The 22,619-nt window shown below is 36.4% G+C and overlaps 1 protein-coding gene across 5 annotated transcripts in view; it reads left to right on the forward strand.

Annotated features, from left to right (window-relative positions):
• Positions 1 to 20,235, forward strand: part of KAT6B (lysine acetyltransferase 6B) — a 121,849-nt gene extending 101,614 nt beyond the window's left edge. For 4 of the 5 annotated variants that reach the window (XM_062580833.1, XM_062580832.1, XM_062580834.1 and 1 more), the window contains exons 13-17: positions 9,167 to 9,398; positions 11,507 to 11,666; positions 12,283 to 12,549; positions 13,797 to 14,103; positions 16,077 to 20,235. In XM_062580833.1, coding sequence (XP_062436817.1) covers positions 9,167 to 9,398; positions 11,507 to 11,666; positions 12,283 to 12,549; positions 13,797 to 14,103; positions 16,077 to 18,559 — 3,449 coding nt within the window. In that variant the 3' untranslated portion in view covers positions 18,560 to 20,235. The remainder of the gene's footprint in view (positions 1 to 9,166; positions 9,399 to 11,506; positions 11,667 to 12,282; positions 12,550 to 13,796; positions 14,104 to 16,076) is intronic. The other variant, XM_062580835.1, reaches the window with a different exon arrangement.
• The last annotated feature ends 2,384 nt before the right edge of the window (positions 20,236 to 22,619 follow it).

A 22,619-nucleotide genomic window follows, 5' to 3' on the forward strand; every position in this document is an offset into this window, starting at 1 on the left:
ACACATCTCTCTAATCAGTATTTACAGTAATGCATAGCTCTGCTTCTTTCCTTGCATTAAACTCCAACAATGCTGTTCTGTTTTCTAAAGAAATTTGTTGCATATGATTGCGACTTTTCTGTAAGAGATGAATCAGTTTAATTTGTAAATGATTAAATAGAACATAAAGGTTCAAATTTGGATTATAAAATTTGAGTGAAGGGTTGTGTTTTCTGGAGCAGCTAGTATAGTCCAAGACTAGGGCTCTAGAATACGTTCTAAAATTATGAAGACCTTTAAAGAGACTGTATGGAAGATATGGAAGATTGATAGACTTTTTTTTTTTTCCCCTGACAAAGGGTGTATAGACTAATCCTAATATTAAGGCCAACCTGTGTGTGTGTGTGTGTGTTTAATCATACTGCTGTTAATAAGTAGCCAACGTAAAGGGTACTTTTTGTAATCTGTGTTTCTTCTCAGTTGCAGGAACATGACAGACTTTCTTTACAAGTCCACCTATACAAGTATGCATAGCACTTTTTTTGTATTTGGAAAAAGATTAAAACTAATGGTTTCCTGGAAAGTGACAATGAAAGTAGCTTCTTAAATATGATCAGAATTGGGTTTTTTCTTCAATGTATTACATGATATATGAAATTGTTTCCCTGTTTACAGAGGCTCAGTTATATTTCTGTTATCAGTATAAACTATTATTTGCAGGTTTTCAAACAAATATAAAAATTCCATTGCAGCTTAAGTGCAGAAGACAAAAAATTCCTACTCCAAGTCCATTTTGAAGAGACTTTTGCTTTTTTTTAGTCTGCATAAGTCAAAAACAAATGCATGAATTTGTTATTAGTTTAGGGGGAAGCAACTGCAGTTTGTAAATACTAAATTTACATTCTGTCTGGGTACAGAATGAGATTCAATAGAATAATTATCATTCAAGCACACTTTTACTATTCCTATATGTTGCTGCTGAATATTTCCTTTTTTAAATCAGTAATTTTATTCTTTTTATTTATCAATATTAAAAAAAAAAAACTTCTAGCTTGAGTCAATGCAATACAGGAGATGAGAGCTAGCTAAAACTACTGAGAAATGAAGCAGATTCTTCTGCTGTTGCCTAGAATAAGGTGCTATTACAGCAAATCAGATGCTGTGTATTGGCTTCATCTTTAAGGATGATGTGTTTTGGGACAGGGAAAGTGTTCAATTAGTCTTAGTGAAAGTTGACTAAAGAACTCTTGTTCTCCATTTCCCCCACGCCCAGAGTGACCCACTCTTCTTTGGGAGCAGTCTCTCAAGAGATAACCCCCAAGTTTTTGGTTAAGCTCGTCTGTTCCTTATTAGAAACTTGCTTTAAACAAAATGGGATCTAAATATTTAGAGAAGTTGACATGTCATAAGTGCTTGTTACCCTCTTACTAGTGATTTTGTATTTTGTCTTCAGTGTCATTTCAGGAGTTCACCTGTTTTAAATTTCCTAATAAATATGTCAGGAAGCATTTAATCCACAATATATTATTAATTTAGGATATGCCCTGGAGAATCACAGAAAAACTTACAGTTGGGGCTTTTTTTTTTAATTTAATTTAATTTTATTTTTTTTATTGTATACATCAGTAGCTCTGAAGGAAAATGGATCACAATCTAACTTCAGATAAATTAAAAAAAAAAAAACAACTTGTAGATGTTCTTTGGGTCACCACATGCCATCAGGTGAAAGATGTTCAGAACAGTAGTTAAATATCCTATATGACTTTCTCATAGGAGTGAAATGCCTTGCATTTTGTGTCGCTGTCCTGAAATAAAATACCAAGCTGCAAACACTGAAGTTCTAGAAGCGGAAGAATTGTTCTGTTTGGTCAGTGCAGTGCGCATTGCTTATGGCACACGTGGTGAGGTTGATCTGTGACTGACTTTGTTAGGGAGCGTGTGTTAGGGAATAAAACATAAGAAATGTCACTAGCTGAATCTCTAGTATCATCTGCCTGAGTAGTTTGCATTAAAACACTGCCCCAGGCTGCTTTGGGTGAATATGTTGAGTTTTGGGTAAAATGCACAGTTATTTTGCCATCTTGAAATTACAAAATATGTTTCAATCATTTCATAAAAAAAGATGACTAATGTCTTTACTGAACAAGCCAAATATAGTTCTCCAGTTCACCTCTTTAAATCCTACTCTGCTATGCTTCTTTAGTCTCTGAAGTGTTGCTGCTAGCCAGCTGTTTCCTGCTGTTAAGCTAAAGAAAATAATCATTATAGTTAATATTTAATGCAGCCTTTCTAGGATTTTTCTAGGTTATAGTTTTCTAAAAACAGAGATAGTAAATATAATGATTATATTGAAAGTACTTTTTCAAAACCTTCCTATCAGCTAAGTTTACTTGCTTCTCAGGTGGATAGGAAACTACTAATGAAGCATTCGTTCAATTCCATGTAATATACATACCACAGTTAAGCAGCTACTGTGCTTAACTGAGCTGCAGAAAGGGCTTGCTCTTCTTTTGCGTACACAAACAAGTGTACCTCAGTTACAGATTGCAAATGGTGAAGTGAAAATGGAAGAGAGAATAAGTCTGGGGATTTTTGTTTTTGTGGTTTGCTTGAATTAAGTTTAATTGTTTAACTTACTTGAAAACTTAATGGCTTTATAACAATTGTGGTCGCTTTTAAATGCGTTCAAAGAAACTGAACTGTTTTTAGCTAGGTCTCTTCTCTGTAGGGCAGTTAATTTTATCTCTGATGGATTTGTTTGTTGCCATCAAAACACATGTTGAGCAAGACCTCAAAGAACAATTTCAAACTTTATCGGACATTCTGCTGTCAGTTCTAGTCTGTTCATTTGCTGTACTTCAGAATAACAGTTTACTTGTTTACTGTCCTTGTTTGCTTCTGTTTTCTGTACTTCTGACCCCTATGTAATGTGCAGCTTTATCTCCTTATGCCTTTAAGGAGGGGCGTGTTAAAAGCAAAGAGACAAGTCTAAACCTTTTCAATAGATTATAGTGAGGTTTGGTTAAGCTCTCTTATGTTACGTGGTGTGCATCTTTAAAACTGTGGAAACACTTATGTTTAAGACAATATTAGAAAGCTAAGGGAGTAAAGTTTGAAAGTATATATGGCAGGGAAGGAAGGCTGCATGTTCAGAATATTGAGATAAATAGGACTAGGGAATTGTCACAAGCTCTGTACAGAGCTAGTGTGTTAAGTGTACAAAAGAATTCTAGCACTCATGAGTCATTACTCATAATGACAGTTCAGAAGCAACCCTTGACTGGTTGTAAGTGCTGTGGCATAAATCTAGTATTAATTAATGGGGGGGAGGGGCAGGGAAGCCCAGCAAAAAAAAAAACAGAACCCTCCTGATCTTGGTAGTATTGGTGAAGGGGTCAGTGTTGCTCAGAATCATTATTTTCCTCTACAGCATTGCTGCAAATATCTCCGTGGATGCTACGTTTTAGATCTGCTAAGTCCAGTTTTGTAACATGCTCAGAAGTCATTTCCAAAAATGGCTTCCTGTAGCATGCTGATCACTGTCTAAAAAAGAGTGATACTTTTGGGCTGTTTTCTTAACAGTTAATGGTCCATGACCTAATATACAAGTTTTCTCTTCTGACCATTTGTCCTGAAGCCCTTCAAGGGATGTCTGTAACATAGCAAGAATGGTTTACATTAAGTTATGTCAGTCCCTTCCATCTCCCTTCCAACAGTTTGTGCCTTTGTACTGCAGTATTTCAATTTCTAAACTACTAACAGACATTAGTGGATTCTAGGTTTTGAACTATAATTAAGTTTTCTCAGTCTGATTTACCTCCTGGCAAAGCATACAGAAAACTGTGCCATGCTGTCTTCTAGGTGTTATCTCAGGAGCTACACAATTTCTTTCAGCTTTGCCTGGAGAAAGGGCTTTTAAATGTGAATGTCGCATTAGAGGTATCCTCCTCCACAGCAGCCTGTGCTTTCTGGAGATCTGAATATGCGAGTAATTCCTTGTTGTTTTAGAATGTACTGTATCAGACCAGTTGGGCTAGGTTTGCTCATTCCATGCCAAATGAGAAACAGCTTCAGAATTCCTATTATATCTGCTTTTGGCTAAGAATGTCACTTTACAGGAATCAGAAATCCATTTAGACTCTGTCTTACCAAAGCTCTTCTCAGGTGTGTGATTCATCTTCAGTTACATAATGAACAAAAATGCTGAATATTGAGGGCCATGTTAGGTCTCAGGAGTTACGGAACAAATTGCTGAAGCTGAAATTCATGATAGAGGTTGTCTTCTATTCCTGCAGAAAACTTGCTGTTGTTGAAGCTGATAGCAGGTTATCTCCATGTTCCAATTATGTCAGGGAAAGCTTTATTTAGTTGCATGTTCTTTATAAGAGGATTTATCTATTATGTTTTAGTTTCAGTGACTGAAGGGAGTCCAGATGACTGTCTGTATAAATTTAAACATCATACATTGACAAATAGTCAATCTTCTGGCCCCCAAACTATCTTTTCTTTTGAGGCAAAGAACTAGCTAAAAGATCTTCCTTCATGTGCTGTAAATTTGAAAGGATTTAGAGTAATAACCAAACTTTGCAGATATTTTTCAGTAGTAATTGTGTGGAACAGTATTTTTAAGGCCTGGAATTTTAAAGAACAGAAATGAATATCATCTAGGATTTTCAGGAGGGATAGAAGGCTCAGATGAATGTCTAGATGATGAAATAAGAAAAAAACCCAGTATTATAGCTCTTTTCACTCAAAGCATACTTCTGCAATCTTATGGGCAAGGAACTAAAATCTGTGATAATCCAATGTTAGTGGCTTTGGATAAATTATATATCTAGCAAAACGTGATGGAATAGGTTTATGGGTTTTTTCTTCAGCTTAGGCTGTTTAGAAAGTGATATGGAGGGGAAAAATCCGTATAAGAATGTGAAGAAAAAATGTCTTTCTCATATGTTGTGGTAATGGTTATAGTTGGAGAATTTTGACAGATACAGACTAAAATCTGCATCCAGCCGCTTCAAAGCTTGTATTCAACCCATGAACTCAAGCATTTTAGCCTCCTCATTCAGAACTGAGCGTAGTTAAAAACAACAGTAACAAGAGCTACCCAAACATAGGAAGCTTGCTAAAAAGAAGGTAAGAGGGGCAGCTGAAAGTCAAATCCCTCTGCCCCCCCCCCCCCAGCAGTGCATAGAATACACGAAGATGGGATTTTGCTGATTGAGGGCAAATCGTACTAATGTATTTATTGTGGGGTTTTTTTTTCTTTCTTGCCTCTCAAACTTCTGCCTGTATAAGGCAAAAAGGAACTTGAATGGTTAAACGTGAGGTCAAAGGAGGTTATTAAAAGCAAGAGATAACGCTTTAAAAAGTTGAAATTGTGTTCGGATCGGAGAAAATAGGATCACAAGCTCTGGTAGGTTAAATACAAAAGTGCAGTGGAACAGAACAAAAAAGCTTGAGAAATGAGTTGTAAATGAAAGGAGGTCAGCAAGCATGGGGATAATAAAGATCTGGCTGATACAGCTTGTTTAGATAGAGAAGAAGTAATTCTGTTTGGGTGTGAATTTCACAAGATGATTGTCCATTTTAGTCTGTTACTTTTTTTCCATGCTGACCACTGTCAGAATGGTATATTAGCTAGTTGGATCTCTAATCTTGCATTGTGTGGCCTGTTTTAAGAGAAATGAGCGTAACAAAGTTAGATAACTAACTAAAGATCTCTGGAGACTTGCACAGTTTTATATATATATATATTTATATGCTGTAGCACACTTGCTACATAATATATTTTATGCAAGTGTGCTGTAGCATCGGTTGTAGGTAATTATTTCAGGGCAGTTGAGAACTAGAGCTAAATATTGCTGCAGATTGAAAGGACAAGAGATTGCTCAGCTGAATTTATTTAACTGAGTGTTTTAATGTCTGATCATCGAAATTGGTGATGTAGTTATAAAATATATATATCTCTCATTATTTTTGCCTTTCTCAGATTGAATTTTTCCCCAATTATTTTAAATATTGAATAAGATAAAACCTGATGGTTCTAGGGAGGTTTGCATGACAAAATCAAAGGCTGTAAGTCATGTGGACATGTTGCTTCACTGTGAAGGCTGGAGATGGACAAGAAATGCAAATCATTAATAGTGTTTTGGCTGTTTAATTTTGTGATGGTACTACTCCAGTGCCCAGAAGAAAAGATGGATAGCTCTTTGTTCTTCCAGGTTAGGTCTTATGTTTTTTTTTTTTTTCCTGTTCCTTTGTAACAAACAGTCTAAGACTCAAGTACACGTGGGGGTTGGGGTGTTTTATACTCTGTCATCCAAATATTGCCATTGTTCATAGTCTCAAACCGTGGATGATAGTTTAAGAGAGTTCTATTAGGTTTTCATTTTGAGGCTATCCATTATTAAGACTAGGTAGACATAATGACGCTGGGGGTAACTATTTAACAGGGGCGTATTGTACTCATTTCAGATGCTTCAGGATAAATACACGAGCTACCAAGATCAGTCTTTTTTATTTACCTGCAACTTAGATCAATTATTTGGCGTCTCTTTGGTAAGTTTTAATTTAATAGATGTCATTCAAATTACAATCATATAAGAGAAACTTTTCCTTCAATGCTCATTACATGTAATTATTAAGACTGTTAGTTCAGATTTTTATTTTTGATACTATGGAACGTGAGTATCTTAGATACACATAGGTGTAATGGTGGGAGAAGAATACCAGTAAATGATACTGCTATGCAACTTAAGTTTAAATGTTTTAACGTGAAATAAGAATATTTCAAAATGGCCACTGAGCACTAGCCTGAAAGTCCCAAAAGATCTGATGCTCAAGGTTATATTAGTAAAAGTATAAGGCTATATGCAGTTGCCTAATTAACAATACTGAACTCTTGATAGTGCTTTCTATTAATAAGGAAGTGTAATTACAACTCTTCTATGTATGAGGAAGGTGGAAGCACAGGGAGAAACTTCTAGTGCAAAGTCATTTTAAAGTGTAGTGAAATACAAGAATGAGATCCAGGTCTTGTAGAGATAGCCTGTCCACGTATTCTTGAATGTTGATAGGTAAAACTGTGAAGTTATTCAAAGTCATTAAGTTTCTTCTCATGGAATTATTGTAAAATCTAGGTTCCCCTTCCCTCTCATGTTGACATTCCATCATTGCTTGTACTGCTGCAGGTTTGTATAGATCTCTAGGGGCAATGACATCTAGTATATACTCTGAATAAGTCTTGTCTTTGTGTGTCACGAACAAGCTGATCCAAAATTCTTTCTTAGTGCAAGTGAAGCTTTGTCTAAAATGATGCAAAGTAGGCTGTGCATGGAGTCTAGGTCTCCGTTAGTGTAGTTGGAAGCAAAACAGTAATTCCTTGCCTTCAAACTAATAAAGATGCAATCAGTTTTTGAGTGTGAAGTTTCTTTCCTTGTTGACAATAGTTACGTAGAGTACAGAGATGCATCATTTAGTTATAAAAGTTTTAATATGCTGTAACTTGCATTAAAACACCTTCTGTTTAAGATAGTATTTCCTCTGTAAAAGGTTTGCTTATTCAGTTTCCTTTGGTACCTTGTATATTTGGGCAGACTTCATGTAGATATCGATGTGCTTATGTCGCTGAAAGCAGAGGCATTATGGTGGCTCCTGAAGCTCTGATGTTTTCTCATCATAAATCACACTAAAGGATATCTAAGGGTTACACTACTTATTTCAGTACCTGTATCACTTTGAATATAATATGTCTGCTTCTTGAAACATTTTTGTACAAACTGGAGGTGAGAGTGTGACCAATACATACATATTTTCCAAATTCCATTGTGGACCTCTTGCGTCACTCCAAAAGAGGGAGGACTGTTGTTTCTGACTGTGAATAAATATATGTATATGCATGTGTACAACCCCCCCCCACACACATACTGTCTGTATGTAGTAAAGCATACAGCAAAACAAGGAGACAACTGCTTCATTCAGCAGGATCTTAATCACTATTTTGATACTGAGACTTTTTTGGGGAAGGAAGTCAGGAGGATTTGTTCAGCAAATGTGACATGGCTGTATTAGGTATGTTTTAAAGCAACTTTTGAAAGCTGAAAGAAAGGATTCTAGCTTTTCTTATTTTTAACAATTAAAGCATTTAAGAAGGGTATCTCTTGGCAAAAGAACTGGAAATGTTAGTGGAATCCAGTTGACTTTGAGTAATGTAATTCCATAAGCATGATGCCCTTGCTTATGGTGGAGTAAGCATTTTGTAACATTTTCTAAGTAATTTAAGGTCTATGTTTGAATAGTGTTTGTAAAAGTGCATTGCAGAATATTATCATGGAAGGATACATTTTACTAATTGTGCTTTTTTCTTGTTCTTTAATTATTTCTAATAGTGGTAAATACTAGACTACTGTTATCTTTAAGGATGTATATTCTGCTTTAAATTGTGAAAGATTCTTAAAGCTGAAGAGAGTAAAAAAAGGGACTTACTGCAGAGATAAAATACAAAGTGAAGGTGTTGTATGCCATATACTAGAAATTACATTTTATCATATAATAGCTGATATGATTGTTGCCTTGGATAATTCACATTGGAATTATATGAATGTTCTTAAATATGAATTAAGGGAGATTTTTTTTTAATTAAGATTTCTCTTGAGAAATTCAACTGAACTCATGAATTTTATGTCACTGCTGAAATAAAGCCACTAACTGTTTAATCAAAAACTTTTGTCACTTGGGACTTGTTGAAGGAAACTGACTTTTCCTGGTGTTACCCATGATAGTTCCTTTTAGGTTTCTACTGAAAATTCTTTGCTTCAGTGGTAGTTCAAGTGTAAGAGCTAGTCACAAAGGCTAGATAGCTGCAGTCCTAAATGAGAACATGTATGATTAGAACTACTGTCCTGAAACATGTTGGCTTTTCTTTTCCCCTGGGCTTGTGATGAGAAGGGGGTGATGGTGATTAATATTTATCTTATGATAAGATCTGGCTCTTACCAAGAACTATGTGTTTTTTGATTTCACTGTAATTATGAAAAACAGTCTCTCCTCTTGTGTATAGGTTTGTTTATTTTCCTAATTTCAAGAGTTACTCAAAATGATCTTTCTATTAAGATCAGCCGCCTTAAAAGTAGCTTAAATTCTTTTTTTTTAATCTTAAAATAATGTATATATTTTTTCCTTGTAGGTTATTTACTTTCTAGAAGAGAGGGACAAGCAGGATCCCCTGAAAAGCCATTATCTGATCTGGGTCGTCTCTCATACTTCGCTTACTGGAAAAGTGTCATATTAGAATACCTTAATTGCCACCATGAAAAACAAATCAGCATCAAAGGAATGAGCCGAGCTACTGGAATGTGTCCACATGATATTGCTACAATTCTGCAGCAGCATAGCATGATAGATAAAAGAGAAGATAGGTCAGTGAATCTTATGCTAATTAAAAAAAAGATTATTTGCTTTTTCTACTTACAGAACATTTTCTATCATGAAAAAATGTGTAAAATTATGATTTTAAAATCAAAGGTAAGTTTTATCGAAGAAATTCATGGGACCAGGTCTTATTAAGAGGGCCTTAGACTTTTTTTCTTCCTAAGGTAATAATGCTATTCTCATGGTCTTTCTGTTAAAGTTGTTAGAAGGGTGTGGCCAGCTTGAAACATTTTCAGCTGAAGTTTTTTCATTCAATATCATCTTCCCTAACTACAATTTCTCACTTGACTTACATTGAGTAGCAGTGAAGGGGAAAAATTGGATTTGTAGGTGAGTGGATGCATTCTTCTCAGTTCTTACTGGATTCACTCAAACTGTGGGAATAGTTCAGCAAAGTCCTGCCCAAGGCACTTGGGAATTCAGGGTGATTTTTATTCTTATTTAATGTTATGATTAATGTTGAAAGTTATTGCGCTGCGAAATGCTTAGATGAGTTCCTACTATGTGAATGTTCTGTCTTTTAATGATTTTTTGGTTGATATTTTAGGTTTTAAGTCTTTTTTCATAAAATGCTTAAAAGTTTCTCTAAAGGACTTTCAGTGGTATTTGTTGTTTTTGAAGAGTTTCTTAATTCTATCCGAATGTTACAATCGTAGAAACTTGCAATTAAACAAAGCTGCCCTACAAAGGGATAGTAGGTTGCCAAAAGAAACCCACCCAAAATAAAGATGGCAAATAGCTCAGTCTCAGACTTATGTGCAGTAGCACTAGTGCAAGCATTCAAAAGAGAGGCTGGCAAAAAAAAGATTGGTATGGTAAGGATAGGAAGAAGGGTGTTACCCATACATTAAAATTTTACCTTTCTGGGATATTTACTTCAAGGCAACCTGGTGAGACAAATTTTAAAAGATAATCATATATTTATTATTTGTACGCAATTTCCTGTCACAAACTACACCCCAAATATTGATACTCAGTTATAAAATAGTGTTTTCACCTATAGAATTCAAAATGCTTTATAAACAAGGTCAATTAGTTTTCACAGGTAGTAAAGCTTAGACAGAGAAATGAATTGGCCTGACTACAGTTATTCAGCAGGTGAGTGGCTGAGCTAGGAACAGAAATCAGGTCTTTGAAGGTAAATGTCTGGAAGGGAATTTCAGAGATGACTATGGATCCTTACGAACTAAGTGAACTAGGTTATGAACTCCTGTGCCACAAAGATGATACTTCCATCCATCCCGTCTGTCCTGTATTTGAATAATACATTGCATGTGTTGAAGTGGAGGTTTATCATAATTCTGCAATTTGGAAAAGAAAGAATTGCTCTATTATTTAAAGGGTTTACCTAGATTTGATTTTTAAAGCATCCTCTCAGTAAAAAGGAAGAATGCCACCTACTTGTCTGACTTCTAAAGCTTTAAAAATCTAAAATCTGTACTGAAGAAGATGTTTTTATTTAAGATCTGATAGTTCTTTGCTTTATATCAGGACTGTAGTGGATGTGCCAGTGCTCTGCTATTAGGTTAGTCTTTATCTACGCTTAATGCTCTATTTCATAATAGAAAGCTGTTTTCTACCTCGTCAGCATGGAATTGAGCTGTATTTCTATGTCTTGTTACATTTCTGTGTTGGTAACTTGCTTTCTTGTCCAGTTAACTGCCATCTTCAGTTCTATTATTGACAATTACCCCACTTTTTACTTCCTGACACTTTGTGTATTCTATTCCTGTGCATATGCCATACTAAACTGGAAATTGTTCTGGCAGAGTGGCTTAAGAGCCTACAATTAGCGTTTTGCAAGTATTTACAGTAGTCGACTAGAAAAACATTTTTTTCTCTCTGTTGCTGTAGTGATGTTTAATGTTGAACTTTCGCTTCATAAACTGCTGTTTTCTTCCTTCCTCTTAGTAGAGAGTCAACAGTGTAACCAAATATCTGTGTATGTCAACTTGTACTTGGTTCTATATTCATCCAGTTTTTTTTTTTTTACCGACTTACTTTCACAGGTGGTTGTGCAAAAGGATATAAACTGTAGGAAGATTGTTTTTATGTAATTATTTCCTAAAATAAAATACTGTTTGTTGGATTGTAGATTTGTAATTGTTAGAAGGGAAAAGTTGATTTCGAGTCATATGGAGAAGCTGAAAGCAAATCCACGTATCAATGAAGTAGATCCTGAAAGTTTGAGATGGACTCCTTTGTTGGTTTCTAATGCTGCAGTTTCTGAAGAAGAGAGAGAAGCTGAAAAAGAGGTAATAGCAGACACTTTATTCTGAATTTCCTTTTCTTTGGATCTTACTACTCCTTAGTATTCAATAGTAGGCTGCCTTAAACAGAGCAGTTTGAACTTTTACCACTGTTTAGAGATGGAGGAAACTGATATTGTAATGCAGAATTTTTGGATGCTGTGCAGCAAAACATGATAACTTTTGAGAGATGAATATGAAAACTTAAAAACATGAATCACTTGCCGTAGAGCTGTGTTTATCACTCTTGAAGTAGCTGAGGAGCATGTAATCAGATCAAATTTGGTGCAGAGCTCAGGGGCTGCAGTGTGAATCGATTCTTTGTGTTATGAACTTGCTCAAAGTGATCCATGTCAGTGGGCATGTAATGTACTGCTAAAGGACTTGAATCAATTCGCTGCATCATTAATAGTGCTAAATATCCCATGAAATGCAATCTTCTTTGGTTTGTTATCCTAACTGTTGTAAAGGAGCTACCAGATGATTCAGCTGAAATGTTGTTGCTAGGTTAGCCAGCAGTGCTAATCAGGGTTGACTTATTGTAGGTTTTAAGCTGAACGTAAAGGATATGGCTAAGTAAATGCTGTTTCAGTGACCCATTATTTTAACCTCAACCCTTCAGGCTGAGCGTCTGATGGAACAAGCTAGCTGCTGGGAAAAGGAAGAGCAAGAAATATTCTCCACAAGAACTAATAGTAGGCAATCACCTGCAAAAGTACAATCTAAAAATAAGTACTTGCGATCTCCAGAAAGTGTGGCAGTGGTGGGGGAGCGAGGGCAATCCACAGAACAATCTAAAGAAAGCAGCGAGGAGGATGGAGGGGATGAGAAACAGCAAAGTTCGCCTCCCCGGCTGACAAAGCCACAGTCGCTGGCCATAAAAAGAAAGGTGTGTTACTTCAGTAGTTAAAGTTGTTGAGATCTGATTTCAGTCAAGTCATTATCATCAAAACTGGTATCTGTTTTGTTTACAAGCATTAGAATGTTTTAATTTTTTCCTAAATTTTTTTTTTCCCTTTCTTCCAATTCTTTTTACTTCTGGATTTTTCTCAATACTGTAAAGCATGGGTGGTACTAAAAGTCAGATTTTTTTTTTCTTAATTTTTAAACTAGTGACTGCCCTCTGCTGCTTAGTGTTGGTATTGGTTCAATATTTTAATGATTGTTCTTTCTCTCATTTTAAGAAGAGTCAAACCTGTTGTGGGGTTTGTCCTCTATAGTTCATATAGGAAGTCCTTTATGGAAGTACCTTCTCCTTTTCTCTCCTTTCCCCAACAAATGCCATTAGCAACAAAGCTCTCGTCACACATACTCTCATTTTATAGAGATTTAAATGTTAAATTCTGGTTACTCAGGTGATTGTAATTCTTCATTTGGTTAAAAATTAACTATTTGAATAGTTAAATTTAGTAAACTAAGCATCCCAAAATTTTAGAGTGCTTGTTGCAGTATATGTGTTTAGGTATCTTTTGAGAATTAGGGAATTGGATAGTCCCTTTTAAGTTTTCTCATCTGAAGAAAACAAAAAGGGACTATATTTCTACTATTAAGCATTTATCTCCCTCATAGATTTAAACTGTTGAACACTTTTTCTTTCCCCTCACCCATACATTAGTCAACTGCAGGATTCTTCAGTGTATGCTAAGACCCATGTGACGCTTGAAATGTATTTTCTTTGCTGTTACCTATTTTTTTTTAATATACATGCTTATCTTGAAAATAGAAGGAACCAGAAATGTAGAAGAATAAATTTTTTCTGGTACTTGTGAAAGTTGGAGAATCTACAGAGAAGAATTTGTGAAATATAATTTATGTAACCCCACTATGAATATTATATGACAAAGTAGAAGGAGAAACTGCTGCAGTATTGCTGCAGAGATTTCTATTCTTAATTTTCACCTACAGAATAATTGGATTTGTGTGTTTATACATGCACCCTCCTATTTTAGTTGTTTATACATAAAATAGATTTTATTGGTGGATTCTGTGTATACTTGAATTCGATGCAAGGTAAACTTTTTGGATGACTAAAGAGATTGTGAACTCCCTTTACAAAAGTGGATATGTGCTTTATGCGCTGAGTCATCTAATAAGCAAAACCACAGGAAGATCTATATTTGTGGAATTATTTTTCAGAGACCTTTCTTACTGAAAAAGAAAAGAGGCCGTAAACGCAGAAGGATTAATAGCAGTGTTACAACAGAGACAATTTCCGAAACAACAGAGGTGTTAAATGAGCCATTTGATAACTCAGATGAAGAGCGTTCCATGCCACAGTTGGAACCTACCTGTGAAATGGATGGGGAAGACGATGACTTGAAGCCTGTGATTAGAAAAGCTTTTGAGTATCAACCTGCGCAGCAGAAACATGAGGAGGAGGAGGAAGAGCAGAATAAGGAGGAGAAAGACATCCGTTGTTACAGGAGCGATGAAAATTGTCCAAGTAAGCTGAAAATACTCTTATTTATGCAAAATTAATTTGTCATGTTGCTCTCAAAGGAAGTATTTATTTCTGTCACGAACTTGGAAGTTTTTAACCACTTCTGTCTGGCTTTTTTAGTCTTAAAATTTTAAGATCAAAATAACACATGCTTTTAATAGTGCCTTCTCCTTACAAATGCTACATGGGCATTCGTCCCATGTAGTTTGTTTGTTATGTGACAGCTTCAGGTTTTTTTGATCTGCTTTTATAGTGTTCACTTCTTTTGTCCCTACCCCATTAATAATATGATCTATTTTTCATATTCATGAGAGAACAGACATGTTTTTTCAGTCTGAAACACTGTCTTGTCCTGTTAGCAAAAGCAACTTTTATGTGCCTACAGCTGGGCACTTCAAACTCAACAGGGCAGAGATATCACTGGGATATTGTCTAATATTGTTCTTGTATTCTTTATCGGTTATCTGAGCAAAAAGCGAGATTTAACTTGCACAAATATTTCTTTATTCCATATTGTTGGTAACTCAGTGGAATGTGTGTAGTTTCTGATGGGGGAATAGTATATCCTCTTCTATATTCAGCACTGCTGTCCCTATTTTCCCCCAAAAGAGAAAGAGCAAGAATTTCTAATTGTGTTCTTACTTAGTTTGATCTCACTGATATTTACTGATAGAAAAGCTAATGAATGGTTAGAAAAAACAGTAGTGAGACATTCTGAAAGTATGCTTATCCCTTGACCTCCTGTCTCTCAGATACATTTGTAAGTTTTAAGTTCAGAATGAATGACTGGATTCTGAGGTCTAAATATTTTTTGGAAACCAGTGGGTACTTCTCTAGAGTTCTCATGATTGGGCAGAAAGTTTAATTTTTGTGTTTTTCCCAAGTTAAAGGATTATCCACGGATTCCTGTTTTAAATAGCTTTTGTGCTAGTTTAACAGCCTTGCTTAAGAATGTTGATACTGCCACAAACCAGTGCACAGGTACTTTAGAGTATTACCACCTATTCCTGCTTCTCAATAGAAATGAATTAAACTGGTAAATTCAGTGTTGTAACTGTCCCCACAGTCAGGTTTGTACTGCTTTAACTAAACTGATAGAGTGTATTTGTCCATGGACAAATCATACCATGTTAATTGACTGTAGGAATGTTGTAACACTATAGTGTGAGAGAGAATTTGGTAAAGGAGTATTGCTGACACCATTACACTCCAAAGTGCAGCCTGTCACATCTTGAGAATAAACTTTCTGCCTTTCTGGTGTGATGTGGGAGAGAGAATAGGAGAGGAGTGAGTGTGTATAGCACTTTTTTATTGCTGATAGAGCTTATCAGAACAGTAGATTAATCTATGTTTAATTTCCATTTGGTGCTCTTGTGTTTAATTTTGGTCTTTTGACCTTTATCATGTGTTGTGAGTTTTTGCACAATATGCTAAGAAAAGTGATTAAAATAACATACCTACCTTTTTTTCAGAGTTGGTACTAAAACATATACATGATTACTCCAGCTTGTAATCAAAAATCCTCAAATGTGAGATTCTAGGCAGCCGTGTTTTTAATGTAAAAAAAGATAAATATTCATTAGATTCACGTTCATGGAAAGTAATGGTATACCTCCATTCTAAATCCAAAGAGGAGTAATAAAATTTTTGGACAATGTTTGTTTTAATTTGCTTGTCTTCTGACTTGCATGTCTTCTGACTTGAGCCTTCATGATTGTTTTAGTGTGTAAATGGTTCTGATGGTCCCTGTTAAAAGGAACTACACAGGAAGCACTTTACCTATCTGTGCACGTATGTTTGAGCAATAGATATTGTCTTCCTATTTTGGTTTGAGATCTGTTTATAACTGTTGTTCTAGAGTTTTGTAATGCGTTTTGGGTTTATAAATTACCTTAAGATTGGTTAATTTGTGCAAGTTAAGACTTCTTTCCTCTTTTTTTTTTTTTTTTTTTGTCTCTATTCATTACCTCCCAAAGATAATACAGAGGATGTAGCTGTATTGGAAGAAAACACTAAAGACAATCTTGAACCTTCGAAGTGTAAGCAGGGCTGGCCAAAAGGAGTTAAGCGTGGTTCATCTAAATGGAGACAAAACAAAGAGAGAAAACCTGGCTTTAAACTTAATTTGTACACTCCACCTGAAACTCCTATGGAGCCTGACTATCAAGTGCTGGTGGAAGAACAACAGGAAGTAGCTGAAGACAAACCCTGCCCAGTTCCTGCTGTTGCAGAGGAAGAGATTAAAGAGCCTGTTGAAGTATTACAGCCACGAGAGGATGAGGCAAAAGAGCTAGAACCTGAACCTCTGCATCCACCTAGTGAACCCTTTGAAAAACAAGAAAATGATATGGTGGAAGCTGGAGAAGAAGGAAGGAATGTAGAAGATGGTGGAATCAAGTCAAAGGATCAAGAAAGAGACAAACCAGAAGATGCTTTTTTGCAAAAAGAAGAGTCCAGGCATTTGGATGATCATGAGGAGGAGGAGGAGGAAGAGGAAGAACCTTCTCACAATGAGGATCATGATGCAGATGATGAAGATGATAGCCACATGGGTCCAACAGAAGTGGAGAAAGAGGAATTGCCTGGTGAAGCTTTCAAAGAAATGCTGGAGACACAACAGTCTTTTTTAGACGTAAATGTTCAAACCAGTAATTCGAATCGGGAGAACTTAATGGATTGCAGTGTTGACCTTGCAGCTGATGAGAGTGGAAGTGACCAGAAAGAGCTTGCTGCAGATTCAGACCCAGTGCCTGAATCTGATGATGATCATACAGATAACAATCAGGACCAAAAAGCTGGTGAAGAATTACATTCTGATTTCAAGGAGGAGAGTACTGAGACCATGGAGATTGATTCAGAGACAGTTCAAGCAGTGCAGTCTCTAACCCAAGAAACAAGTGAACACGATGCGTTTCAGGATTGTGCAGAGACTCAGGAGGCGTGCAGAAGCTTGCAGAATTATACCCATACCGACCAAAGTCCCCAAATGACCTCGCTAGATGATTGCCCACAATCTGACCACAGTAGCCCGGTTTCATCTGTACACTCTCATCCCAGCCAGTCAGTTCGTTCTGTTAATAGTCCAAATGTTGCTCCGTTAGAGAATAGCTATGCTCAGATTAGCCCAGATCAAAGTGCCATTTCTGTGCCATCTCTGCAGAACATGGAGACCAGCCCAATGATGGATGTTCCCTCTGTTTCTGATCATTCACAACAAGTTGTGGATAGTGGGTTTAGCGATTTAGGGAGCATCGAGAGCACAACAGAAAATTATGAAAACCCAAGCAGTTATGATTCTACAATGGGTAGTAGTATCTGTGGAAACAGCTCTTCACAAAACAGTTGCTCATACAGTAGCCTTACATCTAGTAATCTAACACAGAGTAGCTGTGCAGTGACGCAACAGATGTCGAATATTAACGGAAGCTGCAGTATGATGCAACAGACTAACATCAATTCTCCTTCTACCTGTAATGTAAAATCTCCTCAAGGTTGTGTTGTTGAAAGGCCTCCAAGCAGCAACCAACAGTTATCTCAGTGCAGCATGGCTGCTAATTTCACACCACCTATGCAGTTAACTGAAATCCCTGAGACTGGCAATGCCAACCTTGGATTATATGAAAGAATGGGTCAAAGCGAATTTGGAGCGGGGCATTACTCGCAGCCATCTGCCACCTTCAGCCTTGCCAAACTGCAACAGTTAACTAACACGCTTATGGATCATTCTTTGCCTTACAGCCATTCAGCTGCTGTAACTTCCTATGCAAACAGTGCCTCTTTGTCCACCCCCTTAAGTAACACAGGGCTTGTTCAGCTTTCTCAGTCTCCACATGCTGTTCCTGGAGGACCCCAAGCACAGGCTACCATGACCCCTCCCCCCAATCTTACTCCTCCTCCTATGAATTTGCCACCTCCCCTTTTACAGCGTAATATGACTTCGTCAAATATTGGAATATCCCACACCCAAAGACTGCAGACTCAGATGGCCAGCAAAGGTCATGTTTCAGTAAGAACCAAATCCACGCCTCTGCCACCTGCTGCAGCAGCCCATCAGCCACAGATTTACGGGCGTGCTTCACAGACTGTGGCCATGCAAGGGCCTGCGCGGACCTTAACGATGCAGCGTGGTATGAACATGAGTGTGAATTTGATGCCAGCCCCAGCTTATAATGTCAATTCGGTGAACATGAATATGAATACCCTTAATGCTATGAATGGATATAGTATGTCCCAGCCCATGATGAATAGTGGATATCACAGTAATCACGGGTATATGAATCAAACACCCCAGTACCCTATGCAGATGCAGATGGGGATGATGGGAACTCAGCCATATGCACAGCAAACAATGCAGACAGCACCCCACAGTAACATGATGTACACTCCTCCAGGGCATCATAGCTACATGAATACAGGCATGTCTAAACAGTCTCTTAATGGATCCTACATGAGAAGGTAGGCCCTCTGGAGAGATGAACTACCAAACTGGCAAATTGAATTGATCTGCACAAATATCTTTTGGAGAGTGATTTCAAAATGATTTCAAAACCAGCAATTGGTGTGAATGCAAAAACATTTGTTGGCACCATTTAAAAGCTGTATGCAGCAGAAAGCCTTATACAAGTTTTTCTTTTTTTTTCTTTTTCTTATTTCCTGTTTTTTTTTCCCTTAAAAACTTTTGTGGGATCTTTTTTTTCTGTATTTGTTTGGGGGGGATTAGGTTGTTTTCCATTCTTTTTTGTTTATTGAGTTTGAAGTTCCCTGGAAAGGAAGAACTCTTTCTATGAACTGCAATTACACAGCAGCTGATGGTTCAGAGCCATTTTATGTGCCTGCTCCCATTAAAAATGTGGATAAATAGACTCCAAAACTACCAGACAGTACTGGATCCTGAGCTTTTCTCTCTTCTTTCCCCACATGTAAATGCCTTTTAGCAGTTCTTTTATTGTATCTTTTTTTTCTGAAGGTGACACTTCCGCATGCCGCTAATGTCTTTGTTAGTGACAGTGCATTTTGTAGTACTGTACAAGTGTTGTGCTTAACAGTAAGCCATTTCTTAATTTTTTTGCCTTGATTAGGTTACCCTAGTTTGAGGGTAAAAAAAAAAAAAAAAAAAGAAAAAAAACCAACAAAAAACCAGAACTATATTTTTGTTAATTATGAAACTTGTAAAAAATAATAAAAAAGCTGAAAAAGCTATTCACATTTTGGTTAGTTCAAAGGATTTTATTGCTGTACGTTTGGTGTAAAGTTGAGACTCTTTTCCATTTTTTTGGTGACCAGTTTCTTTGGGGCTGGGGTAGGGAAAAAGGCAGCTTTCTGTTTTATAAATACTGATTATTTTTTTTGTTGTTGTTGATTGAAGCATATCTCAGTGTTTATTTGTCAAGTTTTGAAACATTTTCATATATGTCAAATACTTGGCAGGATTTAAAAAAAGAAGTAGTGAATTTGGTGTAAAGTTGCTATTTTATGGAAATGCCTCTAACTTTACATTTTCATTCCACCTGTAGATTTTTCTATCTTTATAAAATATTGGAGTTATTTTTTAAGGGAAAAAAAATAGAGCAGTAGCGTGTGAATAGCTCAAACTAAGCTTACAAATCGCATGTAAAAAGGCAAAAGTTACTTGTGTCTGTTTATATTGCTTCCTTTTTTGTAGCCTTTGTACCTGTACAGAGTGACTGTAAGGGCCGAACAGAAGAGGCTTGATACATGTAAAAATAGAACCCAGTGACACTCTTGTATTTATGTTATCTTTTTAGTCAGTCGGTCACTTAAAAAAAAAAAAAAAAAAACAACAACAAAAAACAAGAAACAAAACTAAAAACCGTAAAGACAAAACCCCTAAGCTGTACATTTTAACATAAAATAAATTATGATGAGCCATTTTTAGCCTCTTGTGTCTTGTCATAGTTTGATGTTGCATGGGGAATTACCTCCTGAAATAGTGTTTGTTACAGCTCTCACGTGCTTGATCTAAAGCCCATTAAAGTTAATGGGGTTTGGATTAGGGTGTTAGAGCTTAAATGTAGGTTACTCATAATCGCATACACCTTGTGAAAATAAAGAGTATCTAAGATTATTTTTTTAATAGTCTTAATAAAAATATTGAATAAATACATATTGATTACATTACAATGTTGTGAATATTTAATGTATGAAACTTCTTTCGTATAGAAAGTGTTCACATATAAGAGGTTATGTGGCGGTAATGACCATGATGTTTGGACTGTATCTTAATGATGGAAACTATAAAGTTTTCTTCCTTCTGGCTGTTGCTGGGTTCCAAGATGATGATAAATCCTGTGTTGAACCTCCCCCAGAATTCTGTGCACATGTATTCATGCACATATGTGTTCGTGTGTGTGTGTGTATATATATATATACATATATATATGTATATGAACACTTAAAATCTAGCAGTAGGAGGGCTGTAAAAATCAAGAAGGTTCTATAGATTGAGTTCTTAAGTAAGTGCGCCAAACTAAAATCAAGTGCACATAAATTGACATCAGAAAAGGATCTTGTGAGAATTTTTCAAGATTCTTTTAAAGTGAATGTTGCCATTGATTTACCCCTCTGCACCACTGGCATTACAGGAAGGTTGCTAGCTAAAGTGAGAGAATCAGTCAGCTTAACTTAAAATGCTATTTTTCCCATGCCAATATATAAAGCAGTTTTATAGGTGGTACTCTAAATGTTTGAAAGTCAGAAATATGTATATTTTAAAAAGTACGCTTTCTTGCCGTATCAAGGAATTAATCCTTCAGATTCACATATGTAACTTTTTAAATTTGAAAAGGATGGGGCAGCAGTCTGAACTGTGGATCTGAAAGGGGGCTGGAGTTACTGATTGAGTTGTAATTTGGAGTAGCTTGTATTTTAGGAGTGCACTTTCAGGAGCACTATCAAAAATGATGTGGTAAAGACCTATGACTATCTTTTTTCCTCCTCCTTCCTTTTAAGTGTCTCTCTTTTTTGGAATTAAAACTATGTATTTTGGGTCTCTTAATGGCCTGTATGGAAGCCACGTATATAGGTCACATCTTCTGTTGTGAAGCACCGGAAGCACTAGGGTGTGCATTGTTCAGATGTTGCTACAGGGCTTGTGGTGTGGGGAGGGGAATTTGTAAGAATGTACAAGGCAGGATTTTAGCTACCATAACCTTAGTTGAATCACTTAAAGTAGTTCTTCCCCTGCTCCCCCCCCCCCATCTACTAAATAAGAATAAATGAGCTTAAGTCATATTTAGGCCTTCATGTAGTACGTGCAGAAACACTGGAATACATGTTTCTCTCAAGTTGCTTTTGAGATATTACTTTTGTGATGTTTTTTCATCTTTATGCTAGAGTGGCCGCTCTTAGCTTCTAAGTAGCTTGGAATTGTCCTTTGGAAAGCATAGGTAATTTTGTTGCTGTGTCAGCGTTGGCACATGCCAATTTCCTAAATTGCTAGGCAGTATTTTGCTTCCTGTCAGTAGTGGGGAGACTCGTGTTTGGACATTCTGTCAGTCTCTACTAAAAGCAGCTGCACATGAGGACACTTAATTTTTTCTGTGTATTTGCACTGGTGTCAGACTGCAAAAGAAACACCTATCTCCAGGCCCCGGAAAAGCTTGGTAAGATACAGTTCTGAGTATAAATCAGCTACTATAGCTCTTCCAGCTATAGCAGTCAAAGTATCATGCAGGGTTAAAAAAAAAAAAAAAATCAGGTAGATTTTTGTTGTTTATCAGTAGATCATTTGGTAAAGAGCTCCTGCCTGTAAGGCTGAATGAAAGACCATAACCACGTGTCTTAAATACAGATTTGTTGAGATGCAAGGCTTGGAAGGCTGTTGCATGTGAAGGTTGTGAACTAAGTTACAGTAGGTAGTGAGATACTCTAAAGAGGTGAGTTTGAAGGTCTTCAGAAGTAGACAGAAAAAGATGAGGGACCCCTTCCAAAAAATGAAGGACCAAACCTTCCAAGGTTTACAGATTCTTTCACTTCACGTGGTGACTCTTCATTTCTTTTTGAAGTAGTGAATAGCTTCTCTGAGTTTCCTGACTTTTGTTTTGATTGCCCATATGAAAGATTTATTTTGATACAAGCCCCAGAGTTTGTGAATCCCAGTCATGAATATTGGTCACATCATGAAATCTAACTTTTTTTTTTTTTTTTAAAGTTGCCTAGTTTGTATTTTTTGTCTTCTGCTGTTTGAGAATTTTGAGATAGGATACTGCTTTTGACTTCTTATTTGCATTTATATTATGGGTGCCTGCAGCCTTGGTTACAGCGTTACTTTTTGAGGATAAATAATCTATTGTTTTGCTCTGAAAGGAAGTGAAGGAATAGGAAAGCCTTCACACTAGAGAGGCTAGGCTGATAAAGAACTGTTAACATCTAGGAAAAGTATTTTTAAGTTGTGCTTAGCTCCATTTAGTTTGCAGAGTACACTCATTTCTTAGCAGCACATTTTTGCCCTGTGTTCGCATTTAAAGTGTCTAAAGAATTCTGCAGTTCTGTTACAACCA

This window comes from Rhea pennata, chromosome 7 (assembly GCF_028389875.1).
Source record: "Rhea pennata isolate bPtePen1 chromosome 7, bPtePen1.pri, whole genome shotgun sequence".
NCBI classification, from domain to species: Eukaryota; Metazoa; Chordata; class Aves; order Rheiformes; family Rheidae; genus Rhea; species Rhea pennata.